The sequence below is a fragment of the Mycena indigotica genome, assembly GCF_014461135.1.
Source record: "Mycena indigotica strain 171206Taipei chromosome Unknown Mind.scaff0009, whole genome shotgun sequence".
NCBI lineage: Eukaryota > Fungi > Basidiomycota > Agaricomycetes > Agaricales > Mycenaceae > Mycena > Mycena indigotica.
In genome coordinates, this window is record NW_023503008.1 from 4,256,980 (window position 1) to 4,271,303 (window position 14,324).

The 14,324-nt window shown below is 52.2% G+C and overlaps 2 protein-coding genes across 2 annotated transcripts; one reads left to right on the forward strand and one right to left on the reverse strand.

Moving 5' to 3' along the window:
• Window positions 1–3,600: 3,600 nt before the first annotated feature.
• MIND_01108600 (N-acetyltransferase) lies at window positions 3,601–4,338 on the forward strand (the record flags this gene model as incomplete). Its single annotated transcript, XM_037367652.1, has 5 exons — window positions 3,601–3,653; window positions 3,700–3,724; window positions 3,773–3,863; window positions 3,911–4,207; window positions 4,256–4,338. 5 exons carry the CDS (start codon window positions 3,601–3,603, stop codon window positions 4,336–4,338), a joined length of 549 nt encoding a protein of 182 aa, XP_037217046.1.
• A 1,062-nt stretch (window positions 4,339–5,400) lies between these two features.
• MIND_01108700 (uncharacterized protein) lies at window positions 5,401–6,645 on the reverse strand (the record flags this gene model as incomplete). Its single annotated transcript, XM_037367653.1, has 4 exons — window positions 5,401–5,685; window positions 5,746–5,804; window positions 5,858–6,276; window positions 6,335–6,645. 4 exons carry the CDS (start codon window positions 6,643–6,645, stop codon window positions 5,401–5,403), a joined length of 1,074 nt encoding a protein of 357 aa, XP_037217047.1.
• Between the last annotated feature and the right edge of the window lie 7,679 nt (window positions 6,646–14,324).

Here is a 14,324-nt window from a genome sequence, read left to right on the forward strand (position 1 = left end):
TCAGCATCGTCTGGACCGGCAATATCGATAGCGCAAACGGTGGGGAAGGCGCCCGAGAGCAAACACGATTTGAGGAGTCGGAGGCGCCGAACCTCAGCGCGCTCGGTCCGTTCCTCGTCGCGGCAAATGGAGCAGCTTCGGGGGCATCGACTCATTTTCACCGCTTTCGTTTCCCAGTTGATCTCGGGGTTGTGTTTCTTGAGCCAGGAGTATCCGAGTATCAAATCCTGTTTCCCAAGGTGGGTTACAGCCAGCTGAACGCGTTCGGAGTGTCCGTTGTATCGTAGAACGAGGTCCGCGATTTGGCGAATAGACCCAGCATCATTGGGGGTACCGTTGACATTGTAGACCGGTATGGGTACTGAGAGATTTCGGACTGGCACGTTGTTTCGGTTGACGTATTCTGTGTCGATAAAGTCCGAAGTGGCTCCGCAGTCGACCAGACCTGAGAGGGAGAGCTTGAGCGCGTTCGCAGTGGACTCAAGTTCGAGAGGAAGGTGGAGCGAGTTAACCCCAGGAGCGGCAGAGATGGTATAGCTGCCAGGTAACTTTTTCTCCCAGGCAAGTCGGCGAATCTGAACGGGGGCTTCGGAGGGGGCAGGGGGGTGCGTCTTTCGTTTCAGGCTCGTTGTAGGGCAAGGGAGTTGATTCATCATACAAACAAGTGAAACGATTTATGGACGCGAACAAGGGCACACCAGTCACTCGTCGCGGGGGACAAAATTCTCTGCCGGAGCCTCCGAATGCGCCTCTGCTAAGGCCGCGGTATCGGACAGCCGCGCAAGCAGCTCTCCCAGCATCTCGTCGCCAAGTTGCTGGATCACCTCGTCAAGGATGTCCACATGGCGAACATTGGCGGGGAGCGGACAATCCCGAGCCAAGTGGTTGGGGTCACCACATCTGAAGCAGGCTCGACGAGGGGCGCCCCGAGCCCTAGTACGATCCAACTCCATAGGGACAGGAGCCGGAGGTACCGAGACGGGGGCGCGGGCCGCGGGTGGCGCAGGTGCGGCCACTGGGCGGATGGGGAACGGAGTTGCCGAACGGGCGATAGGGAATGCGCCACGCGGAGCCCCCGAAGGCGTCCGCGGGGTGGTCCCTTTGATGAGCTTCGCCCGCACCAAGGCTTCGTATTGGCGGAAAGCCCGAGTGCGCCAGCCCAGATAGTCACGGAGGTCTGGGGGGTCGTTCGAGGACCTGATGCCATTGTTGATCAGGGGGTCAAGTCCATGGCGGTACATGGTCACCTTAACCAACGTGTCCTCGAATCCGGCGAGGTCCATTAGGTCCTCGAAGTTGTCGGTGTATCCGTAGACGTCCCGCATTCCCTTGTGATAACCCGCGCTTTCCAACTTGGCGAGCGCGAGGTCTTGCTCGTTCTCCTCAACGAACCGAAGGCGAAACTCGGAGAGGAATAGGTTCCACCGAGGGAAGGGGAACGGGGTTTTGCTTCCATGACGCTCTGCCCACTGCTGGGCAGGTCCCTCCGCCATATAGGACATGGCGTAGCGGACGGCCTTTTCTTCGCTCGGCTCTCCGTTGACCACGAAGGCCTCCGGGGCAAGCCGGGCATAAGTCTTGACCGCGTATAGGAAGGCACGGCCACGTTTGCGATCTCCGTTAAACGCAAACGGGGGGTTTGGCCGTAAGACCAGTTTTGAGGCGACAGTAATGTCACCAAATAACGCATCCGCGTCGGGGGCATTCGGAGATGCCGAAGGCGGTTCGGGAGCTGCCGAAGGTGGTGCGGCAGCGGAAGCCTGGGAAGCAAGGTGGGTGAGGATATTGGTGAGATTGTCTAGTTTTGCCTCAAGTGCGTCCATGCGCGCGTCAGCGTCCGGAGCAGCTCCGGTGGACATAGCGGGCGTAAAGACGACAAGAGCAGAGGAGTGGCAGGGGCGGTGACGAGGGGGGTACGGACTCGTACTCCGAGCCTGAATCAGCGCCAAACCTGGCAATCTTGACCGGTTAATCCCGTAGAGAGTTTCTTCTGCTGTAAGGGCAACCCTGGAGACTCCGACAAAAGCCTAGCAGGGGAGGATCCAAAGCGTGAATAAAAGCTACAGGAATACACGGAGGGACCGACCTAGCAGGGGAGGATCCAAAGAGAAGAAACTCTAAGGGTCCGCCTGCTAGGGCGCCAACTATATACTGGTCGTCCGTAACTGCCGACGTAGAGCGCAGAAGGCCTGAGCGGCGTCGCAGGCTCTGTCCCAAGGTGATCGTTGGGAGGGTCTTGACGGATCGGTGATTGTGCAGGCGAAGGAGGCCGTGGACGATGGTCGGGGTGGGTCGGAGCGTCCGAGGGGGCCCCGGTCGGATGCGCCTCGGATGCGTTCGGAGGGTCCGAAGGAGGCCGAAGCGGGGGTTCCCCTGACACTGGGTTCCGAGATGTAATTAGGATGTTACCATGATTACACTTGGGAAGGTGCTCCCAAAGATTCAGCTCCACATTATCTGCATTATCAAAGAGAATGAGCCATTCATCTGTGTTTCCTGTCAGCCATGTGTGTGCAGCTGTGACTGAAATTTCTTGATTCTTGATTCTAGCAATTTCTCTGTATCCTGTATCGATAGTATTTTCATTGGTTGCATCAATTTTGAACTGGTTTGTGAATCTGGAGAGGTATAAATATATAAAGGAAGAGTTATTGCATCATACCTTGAGCTGGATTCTGCAATAACTTTGAGGGCAGTCTGTGTTTTGCCTATGCCACCTAGACCAAATAGAAGCACAAGCTTTGGGCTTTGTTGACTTGTCTCTCCAAAGAATTCTTTCAGTTGTGCTAGAATATATGTGCGCCCAGTGAAGTTATCAGATGGGCGAGAGCACCCATGATATGGTTCTGTAGTCAAATTCCTCAGACAATTTAAAGATCATACAGAATATAGTACACTGACTATCTGAGACCATGTCCCTGCAATGGGTGTCAGTTCATTTTCCCACTTGGTGTGACACCTCACTCTGGCAATGTTCCGTGGTAATGAATATTGAAGCTGTCGGTAATTGCTGTTCCTCCACCAGTTCCCCCGTCTCCGCCGCTTTCTGTTCCCGCCCCGCCACCGCCGCCGTGACCACCTGGGAACATTGAATCGGGTGCGGCGGTGGCTTGGCTCAGCCTGAGAATGGATCAACATACCAACGATGTGGATATTTGTCCCAGCAAAGCTCATTGTTCAATGCAAAGAGCAAGAGAGTAGGAGGAGTCGTTGTATGCGTGTAAGGCCGCCTCGTGGTGTCGTGGCATCATCGCTCACACGTCATTCGCGCGTCGGTCCGGATCCGCCATTGGTCCGCCATCAGATGAAGCTAGCGCCGGGTTGATGCTGTAACGCGACCGCGCCCACCACTAAGTGCTTGCTACCTTGGCGGCGCTTCAAGTCGTTTCGAGAGGTCAACGCAGCATCAACGACGGCGGCACATAGCCCACATTTCGTCTTCGACGCAACAAAACTTGGCTCACTCATATATCTCCGATCAGCACTCCCAAACAGGCAATACTTCTGCCGAATGGGGTACCGGCGGCCGGCCACGTGAGCGTGGCCTCCGATCCGCTCCGTGACATACATTTTTTTCCTTGCCCTTTCCTCCCGCCCCACATGAGTGTCCTCCGCCCGCTGCACGTCGACGACCTGTTCCGGTTCAACAATATGTATGTCCAACCCACTTCGGGGAGGGCTACTACTAACGCGACGCAGAAATTTGGATGTCTGGACCGAAACGGTGTGTCGCCTGGCTGGTCGGTGATGCTGTTAGCTGACAACTGCGTAGTACGACCTGGGGTTCTATTTGCAGTACCTCGCGACGTGGCCGGACCTGTGCTACGTGCAGGCCGCGCCGAGCGGGCGGCTCATGGGCTATGGTGAGCAGCTTTTTTGCTCCCCAAGTGTTTTCACGCAAACTTCTTAGTCATGGGCAACGCCGGGCGCGAAGGCACCTCGTCCGACTGGCACGGCCATGTCACGGCGCTGACCATCGCCCCCGAATACCGCCGCCTCGGGCTGGCGCGGTCGCTGACCACGTTACTCGAGCTGGTCGCTGACGCGGTATATACCGGCGCATTTGTCGACCTGTTCGTGCGCTGCCAAAACCAGGTTGCCATTGACATGTACGAGGGCATGGGCTACAGCGTCTGGCGGAGGATACGGGAGTATTACGGCAGTCTCGGGCGGGGAAGGGAGGGGCGAGATGAGGAGGACGCGTTTGGTGCGTGAACTCGATTTTTCTTTGGATTTTATTGAAATTAAACTAAAGACATGCGCAAACCGCTCAGCCGGGACCCGTCGAGGCATTCTGTCCGCTCTAACGGGCGCGACGTCATCGTAGACCAGGCGTAAAGCCTTTATATATTCCATTCTACACACCCCACTCACATAATAATTGTAAAGCAAAGCATCACTTCCCATTGCATTCTGTCGCACGGTCCAGTTTCGAAGCGCCATAACAGACTCCTTCTCAACTGTTTGTGTGTCCTCAGGTCAGTCAATGAACACTCACACCACAAGTCTATTCTGCGGCGGCTAATTACCTGTTGCACTGTCGTCGTCGGCTGGATGATGATGAGCCAGGAGACGGCCATGATCAACTCTCGAAACAACGTCGTTTTGCCTGAAACCCTAGGGAGATTCACCCAAGAAAGCCACCACAGTTGCCACGATGGGCGTCTCGTCGGCGGCGAGGTGCTGGCTGCTGCCGTGAGCGCGAAATTTCTCAGCTTTGAGCTCGCCTTTGTCATCTGGCAGCCTTGGTCGGAACGCTTGCGCCATGGCTCGACGGAGCCGCGAGTCGCCCTTAGAGCAAAATAGTGGGTAATCAGCTGCGTTATTCATATGGTAGCGGTTAACTCATTCGTCGAAATCACGACTGACACCGTCTGACAGTGGTTCGCGGCGGCGACACGTCTTCTCATGCCGCTTCCCCCAACTGGAAGTGTCGCCAACTCAAAAAGACCCAGTCACGTTGCACGCGAATGCGGCAGGGAAATCCTTCATCGGTCAAAAGGGAACTCATCCCAGTTTGGATTCCGAGAGTAAACACATGAATCGGTAACTTAACTGTCTAGCGTATCGGGAAGTTTGCAGCGTTGGCGTCCGACAAATCAGCGTTGGGGCCGCGTTCGATGACCGACACGCGGTAGGCGTGCACCTCCAGGATAGCTTCCACGGTGAGGGGCATCTTCTTGCGCTGGCAATACTCCTTTCCAATTTCGATCGTTTTGTCCACATCTAAGAGGCCTTGCCTTGTAAAGGTCAGAGCTGCTGAACGCGGGTTAGGCGCTAGCACTCACTCCTCAGCCTCATCCCATGTCAAACTTTCTTGGTGTCGTCGGGACCGTGACGGTTGGGGCACTACGGTCGAGCTGAAATTTAACCACCTAGAAAAATAACTGAAATTGCTAGTTATATATAGAATGTCTCGATGGTATTCGTAATTTGCGGATTATCTTTCCAAATTCCGTTCTTGACCTCGACACGAAGAACCCGCTGCTTTTTTGTAGATGATGTCCCGAGGATTTCCTTGCCAACTGCGATGAGATCTTCAACAAATTGGTCGGCGACAGCGCCGCGGGTCGTTGTTGGCCCCCCCGCGACCGGGTCAAATTCCACCCAGATTTTGTGGCGAAGTGTCAGCTGCTCTAGACGCTGGAACCCAAGGGGTACCATGCAACCAAGGCCGTCCGAGTCCTGTCAGTGGACAAGAAATTTAGTAATGCCCCACAAAGAAATGCATAAGCAGAAACACACTGTACTCAGGGAACCGCTCAGCGAAAGACATCTCAGTTTGGGAAAGTATTTATACAGAGCTGAACATGGCATTCAATTAGGGTCGATGGGCATATCAAAGTAAGGCACATACCTAGTACAAATTCCGGAGCTTTCTCAAGATGCGGCGCCGCGAACTCGATTCTGGGCAGGCCAATGTTCCGGAGGATCTCTATGTGCGGACAGTACTCCGCAATTAGATGAAAGGTGATTGAATGGTTCCTGCCGTCGCCGAAGTTCAACGTTGTGAGACTAGGAAAGGATTTAAGGGCTAGCATGAGGTCGATATCGTCTGTGTCTGTGGTAAGCTCTGTGACACTGGGAAATGTCATTTGTTCGAGGGAGATCCCGAGCATGGAGGCGGCAACGTTGCAGAAGTCGATGTCCCGCCGGGTACGAGTACCAGTAATGATGAGGGTCCGAAGGCGCGGGATGCACTGGAGGAAGCGCACAAGCTCAACGGCCGGGCTCCGGTTGGTTTCCGTACATTCATGGAGGGAGACTGTCAGCGAACTGAGTTAACACAGTTAGCAGGGGGGAAAGCAAAGCACGTTCACAGACTTTCACGCACCGTACATGGACATGCATATCCTTTACCCTTCTCAACGCCGCCAGTGTCTCATCAGTCTTCATCCTACCCTCGGCCCCCTCGATATCGTTGCTTCGCCCTGGGCAGACATATATATTCTGCCATAGGATTGGCTGGAACACGTGGCGAAGCCGGACACATGTTTGCGCCAGCGCGCAGAGCGTGTCTACACCAGTGTAATCGTTTGCCAGATAGGTACTCAGGACGTCGGCCTGCAGAGGGCAATGCAGCACGGGGTAGTACTGCGGGAGCTCTACAAGGAGCTCGGTGGGAAGATCGAGGAGGCCGAGCATCTAGTGGGAAGCAGAGTCAAGTCGGACAAGATTGATTACCGGGCCTGGTCGGTAGGGAATATCCCACGGTCATCCGGTAGAACCCGGTGTGTAGCCCCCCGTCAAGCAACACCTTTATCACGCCCGTATCGTCCACGCGCGAGCTGATCCCCTGGAACATGACAAATTTGCTTGGTGTTGTCGGGAGGGCTGGGGCACTCCGGTCCATAAACTAGCTGAGCATAACTTAAGTTTTCCATGGCCTAGTCAAACTATTTCTTAAGCCTAGCTCAATCTTAAGATATTGGAAATATTACTAGGACCTCTCACTGGTTAAGTAGATCTATATGTATGATTATATAACATGATCTTAAAATCTAATACTTAAGTATAGCCTTTAGTACACAGCTTAAGCCTTTGGAACTTAAGTTTTCAATCAAATAGCCCACTATAAATCTCAAGGTTTGTAACTTAAAAGACTCTTAAGACCTGAGCCTTAAGTATATAAACTTGATGCCCCAAAAGATCACCAAATCTTCAACTTAAGTTTTCTTCTGTAGATATAAACCTTCAGCATGATTATCACTTATTGAGTTTAGCTTCAGTTGGCCTTAAATTGTATCATCAGATAATTTCCATGAATATCAGGGTTAGCTTCATTTGGCTCCATATCTTTACCTTAAAGGTACTATTGTAGGATTTCAATTTGACTCAACTCAAATAAGGACCATTTTACATGTGCCATTATATACAAAAATTTGTAAATCATAGTTGGCTCTATCAAATTAGCTTCAGCTATGCTCCTAGACTGCCAACTTAGCTTCAATTCACTATATAGGTTTACTATAATCCACTAGATGTTCAAGCTCATGTATGGAGTGTCATAGGGCTTGTGTTTAGCTTCCATTACATCCTATATAACAAGAATAACTTTGATCGGGTTGCGGCGCCGGCCGTGACGGCCGGGCGGACCCCAACCAGGGTGGACCCACCCTGCCGGGGGCTTCGCTCGCCGCGGGGCCCGCTGCGCGGAGCATTTAATATTTTTTCTCGCTTTTTCTCTATTTTTTGCCGTGGAAAATATCATCGACCGGGGCTTCGCCCCAGACCCCACGCTGCCGCGGGCAGCCGCTCGCCGCGGAGGCCTGCTGCGCACTGCTATGATTGATTACATCTGTCATTTATTGATTCAGAATCAATCAAATGTGGGCTGAATCCCACTGGGGCGTGCTCAGTCCCACAGATCAGGTGGGAGTGGGACTGGCACGAGTCCCACTCCCACCATTCTCGTGTACCCTCATTGAAGATCCCCCCTAGGCATAATGCGAGAAGTTCTCCGTCGCCACTGGATCCTCCTCATCTAGCCTGATTTCCGCACTTCCCGTCGAAAACAACCATAACGATACCAAGCCGCCCAAATCCTGCCGAATGCCATTCGACGATATTGCAAATATCTCCAGCCCATACCGTCGCATGGTTCTGAACGAAGACGGTTTAAGTTGGGAGTAGGGAAGTTCAAACATTCAAGTTTGCGTGTCTGACTTCTTGACCAGTCAACGAGCCTCAGCAAAACTTCAGAGCGGCAGTATACTGGAAATGGCACTGAAAGCGAAGTCATGGAGCTCACCGCCTTTTCCTAGAAAGTTCCCAGATCATGCAGGTGGACTTCACTCATCGTTTTCAGATGTATCTTGAATCATAAGGTGCAGTCGCAGCGTGCTTCAGATAGTATCGTTTGAGCCTTCCTTGGATCAGTCAGAAGCGAAGCGGGGACACCACAAGTCTATTCTGTGACGGCGGTGGAGATGCCCAAGGCTCGGGACGCTTGGTGTAAGGTAAAGCTTGGATGATGTGACTACGTGTGACATGACGCGACTAGCTACAGTAGAAGCTACTACTCGCGGGGCTGGTGCAGTAGCGGAGGTTCCCCCAGAAGTTCGAACGTTGGATGAGTGAAAATGTGAGTTCTCGGATAAACAGTATTGTGTGGCAATCCCTTCCCAAGTAGGAAATGATTTCCCCAAGAATGGGACCAATCGCATTTGTCGTTTGCGACGATGAACGTCTTGCTGGCGACGACGTGCTGGCTGCTGCCATGAGCGCAAAACGTCTCAACTACTTATCAGCCCATCTTTCTTATCTGGACCCTTGGTCGACTACCGGGGTGGACAGACTGTGGACAGTGACGCGCACTCGCAACATGGGTCGACCACTGGGCACTGGGCATTGGATAACGCCTGAGAGCTTCGTAGGACAGAGGTCAATGAGGTGTGTTATTATAAGCAATGAACAGGTCATACTTCATTGTTGAAGCCATTTAGTAGACGACGACACAACGAGCTGTGCCTCACTCTATGGACTCTGCTGAGCCGCCAACTTTGAAGGAGTCATAGCACACACAAATACGGCAGGAAACACTTCAGCATTCGAACGGGGGCTGCGTCCGAAAAGCGGCTATTTTGAACTGGAGGACTCCGAAATGCACCACCGGCTCACACAATGTTTCTGAGGAAGAACTGCCGCCCCAGTGCAAACCCAACATAATTCGTGCAATATCGGGGTCACGAATGACATGGCCAGCAACGCTAGTGCTCGGTGTAAACCTCGCACGAGGTCAAAGTCCATTTTTCGTACGAATACTCGAATGCCCTAGTCCGCCCACGCTTTGCAGCCCCATATCATCCAAGCTCAGACAATATATTTCCTATTTCTACGAGCTTTGGGGACTCTGTTACTTGCACATCCTCGACGTTCTACTCCCCCCACTCACACTCACATCCTGCCTGAAAATCGTTTTATGTCATTGCGGTCAGCAAACGACAATCAACACGTATCTCAAGCATCAAGGCTTCATGAATATGAAGTCTATGGTTCCCTGACCTTTATACTGGTTGACTTGTGTGCGTAGGCAACATTCAACGTGAATTCAATAATTCAATATACTGACAGGGTACCAAGCTACCGAGGTGTTGCGACAACGGACACGCGTGAGGTATGCCCCGTGTTTCACTCCTTATTTACTTCGACATTTGATGGTATCCGCAGAGATTCTCCATTGTCATACGGCTCGTTGAAGATCGACGCAGTGAGGCGCGGCGGCAATGAGTGAGTTTGTCTTTTGATGCTTCCACACTTGTTTATTGACCATACTGACAAGGCTCTCGCTACGTCCAAGTCTCTTCGGGGAGCCCACTGACGGCGATGACGAACGGACTGCTTATAATGTCTCCTGCTTGGACTTGACGATGATGAATGGTGTATCTCGCACACAAGACATCTGTTCACGCTGTAATGCTAATTGCAATTATCCTGAGATGGGCTGTGGCTTTGAGGATTCCCAGATATCTTTGGGTCTACATGTACTTACCCTGTGCGTGAGAAACCGACTTATGGTGCACCTCCAATCACTCACAACACTGTCCCAATGTCATATATGTACACATTCCGAAAGCAAACACATGAATCAATAACCTTGATGATGCAATTGTCTAGCGTATGGGGAAGTTGGCAGCATTGGCGTCCGACAAATCAGCGTTGGGGCCCCGTTCGACGACCGACGCGCGGTAAGCGTGCACCTCCAGGATGCCTTTCACAGTGACAGGCATTTTCTTGTCATGACAATACTTTGTTCCAAATTCAATTGTTCTTTCCACATCTAAGAGGCCTTGTCTTGTAGGGGTCAGAGCTGCTGAACGCTGGTCACTAGCACTCACTCTTCAGCCTCATCCCAGCGCTTGTCAGAGCCGGGAATGCGGGAAGCAAACTCCTTCATCCTCTCCCACATGCCTTTCTCCAAAGCTTTGCGATCCAACTCTGCGGTCTTGTCAATTGAATTTAAATGAGAGATACTGGAATAAGTAAGCAATAAGAGGGAGGGCTTCTTACCTTGTCCTTGGAGGAGGACAGCTAGGCATTGTAGAAATGTTGTCATAGTATCTGGGTTCATTTCCAACCTCTTGCAGGTAAGTAGTTAGGTCTGAGTCTCAAATGCTGGCACCGCGTGTCGGACACTGACAGACAGTGTGTGACCAGCACAAAAGTCCAGATTCCCACCCTGATAGGACTGCATAACAGATACTGCATGGACAGACATCAGTAGTCCAGCTTGAGGACATCGGTACTTGGGATCTACTAGGAATCCGCTGTCAGGGTCAGCAGGGTAGCTCGCGCAGTGTTAATTCCATCCTATAGTTTAGCATCAAAATTTATCTGCGGATGACAAACCAATCCATGTGAATATCATGTGACCATACCTCCTTGTCAGTCATTCAAATTTACGAATGATGATTCCAGTAACTAAAAAATGGGCATCATTTGAAAGAGAATACCTAGAGCTATCAGAATATCTAAACTTCTAAAATTCACCCCCCTGAATGTCTCAGCGCAAGTAAACTTCGCACAAATTTAGCCCTATACCACCTTTTCCCACGTGATTGAGAATGATTGCTTGCTGCGCTCGTCGGAGGGTTCAAGTTCTCGGGGCTCAGTCTTCCGAGACATTGTCATATAAAATGACAAAAGTTCTCGGATTGCGACAGGTAAGTCCTCGGATACAGGTTTCTGTCCAGGGGGGTATTTTTTCCCCGTTTAGAGCGCTATAGATGGAGAAGATGTGAGTCCGTGAAAGGGAAGCATAGGGTGGAGAAATGCAGCAGAAACAACTGAATCTTCAGTGAGAAGACTGCGTTGCCTAATGGAGTCGCCGGTGAGCGCGTACGTTCGTGTGTTTGACCCGAGGTTGCCGGGTGTACAGAAATACTCCCCCTGGAGTGAAGTCGGGGGTGTCCGGAGCATGATTGCGATCGCAAACGATGCGAGCATGGTAGATGGTGTCATCGGCATAGCGCTTGGTGCGGAAAATCCAGCGGCAGCAGGGTGGGAGGTGTGTGGAGTTTGGCACGATGAACCCGGTGGCTTGTGCATAAGCAATTTCTGCGTTCATGGCAGCATGCCATTACGGCCAGTCTGGCCGGTGTTTTGCCTCGGCCGCCGGCGTATGTAAGCGGATCGGCAAGCGGCGCCGTGGCAAGCTCAGCGAAAAGTTTTGGCGGGGTAGGAAGCTCCTCCTTGAGCTGGTACGGCGGCGCGGGAAGGTCGGCGATGGGAATGAGTGGTGGCAGGGGTGGGGTGACAGCGAGGATGTAGAGGCCGTTGGTGTTGGTACCGCGCAAGATTTTGTGGCGGTCAGGAGCGGGCGTGAAAACGCGGACGTGCGGGCTGGTAAATTCAACCGTGTAGCCATTGTTAGTAAGCTGTGGTATGGAAAGCAAGTTGAACGGCACATCCGGGACGTGTCGGACGTCAGTTAGAGTGACCATGCAGTTGGGTTGAGAGTCAGCGGCAAGCGGGACAGTGCCGCGGCCGTGGCTGGTAGCAGTTCTGAGGCCGGTGATGGTCTCGGTGTGGGGGCTGTAGTCAGAAAACAAATGGTGGTCATTTGTGATATGCTGAGTGGTGCTGGAGTCGGCGATCCACGTGTCGGCGGGTATGGCCATGGTAGCGTCGAGTGCCATGAAGGCATAGTTGGCAGTCTCGGTGAAGTTGGCTTGGTCACTGTCGTGTGGCAGATTATCGCAATTGTCGTTGTTGGGTTGGTAAGAACGAGGGCGGCTGTTGTGCTCATTGCGGTCCTTCTCGGCCTGTGTGAAGGTCATGCCGCGGCGGGTGTCATTACAATCTGGCTTCATGTGGCCATGGCAGCCGCATCCGTAACAGGTGACGTTAGGGTTGAAGCGTTTGGCAGTGCGGGGTGGCTGGTTGCTGGAGTTGCGGGCCGCGAGTGCAACTTCGTCGGAGTTGGGCTTAGCGGTGCGGCGGCGGTTCTGTTCGAGGATGTGAGCGATGAGTTTGGTGGATGACGTGAGAGCGGCGGTGTCGATCCTGGAGATAAACGTGTCCCAGGAGTCAGGTAGCAATGTAAGTAGCGTGATGGGGAACTCGTTGTCGGTGAGTTGCGAGTTCTGGGCAGCGAGCCGTGTACGAAGGTTAGTGAGTTTGCGGATGTGTTCCTCGATGCTGCCGCCTTCGGGGCAGGACAGGCGGAACAGCTGGCAGCGTAGCAATACGATGGCAATGCAGATGCGTGATAGAAACAGTAAATTCCGGCGGCGTGTGATACTCGGGCAATTCAGTTATGGCCGGGGCCCATAACCTGTTGAGGATGGAGGTGGAGAGAAGAGGCGCAGAGGAGCAGATGAGTAGAAGAAGAGTATGATTTGTTGTAGCTAGTACAGGTGTCTATATAGTAGTTGTATATGTTCTAGATATTTCTACAAAGATGAGGAAGAATGAGTAAGTAGAAGATAGAGGAAACTCGGAGAAGGTCCTCTGACTTCCCCACTGGCACATCATGGGCCAGGCTGCTACGCGTTCAAGCACTCTGATGATGGCCATCCCAGCCGCCTTCTAGCATCCTGGTGAAACACGTGAAATGAGAGCAAAGGTGAATGCAGAAACAACTCCACAAACAACCAAAACACCCAAATCAAGATCTGTGTGTTCAGGGCTCCATGGAAAGTATATCCATGCTGCAACCCATAAGAGCAAGATGATGATGAACAAGTTGAGGAGGTGAAGGTGATGTGAGTGTGATGGTATCACTGATGGCAGTGATGATGTTGATGATGGGAAGTGTGCTGGTAGTGCTGGTGGTGCTGTTGATAGTGCTGGTGTTGACGTTGTTGTTGAGTTGGGTGGAGAGGAAGGAGGTGTTGATGTAGAATAGGACAGAGATGACATACAGAGCATGCCTCTTGTGACCAAACATCCCCACCACAACAACCCGCTCCACAATGATCCCAACCCAAAACCAACACCAAAACCCAAAATGGTAGTGGTCACAATCACAGTCACATCTGGTATGTTGTTGCTGAAAATAGATACATTACCTGGTCCCTTTGTTGTCTTCATCATTGAGGGAAGAACAACTAGCATCAAGAGCATCTAGTGATGGCCAAGTCCGGTTCGGTCCGGTTCTTGGCCCTTTTCGGCCGAACACCGGACCGCCGGTTCGGTTCAAAACGGGATTTTGCCGAACGTGAACGCCCGAACGTCGGTTCGAACCGGCCCCGAACCAGCGTTTTTGGACCGAAAAACCTGGCCGAACCGAGGGCCAGGTTCGGTTCGGAAACGGCCTTGGCTGAACCTGAACGCCGAACGCGCGTCCAGTCCGGTCCGGTTCGGGTTCGAACCGAAATCCCGAACCGGACCTGGCCATCACTAAGAGCATCAGTTGCCACACCATAAATGGCATAAACAACTCCAATATGGGTCGCTCTATCCAAAGAGGGCAACATTCCATAAAGGGAAGCACATCTGAGCATAGTTTCCCCATCTTCATGTCTTCACATCAATCTAGCACTCCAATGTCCTGTAAAACAAATCAATAGTCGTTCAACAATCAGAGGTTCATCGTCGTCGTAGGTGTTCTTGAGGGCAGCAAGTTCAACTTTCCACTATGGGGAGCAATAGAACCCCTATGGGGGGCGCGTTGTATTCTGGGGCCTATGCTACAATACAGCGTGAATATATACCTGGGGCCGTCACAGCCTTACATAATCCCTGGCTGCGGCTGCCGGTCACATGTCTCGCTCTGAGACAGTTTCAGACACTTGTTTCGTCTCATCCCGCTTCAATCTACCCCCTTAATGTATACTAAGACGTCTCAGTCTCTTGTGTTTTGCTTCAGCAAGCGTTTTGAG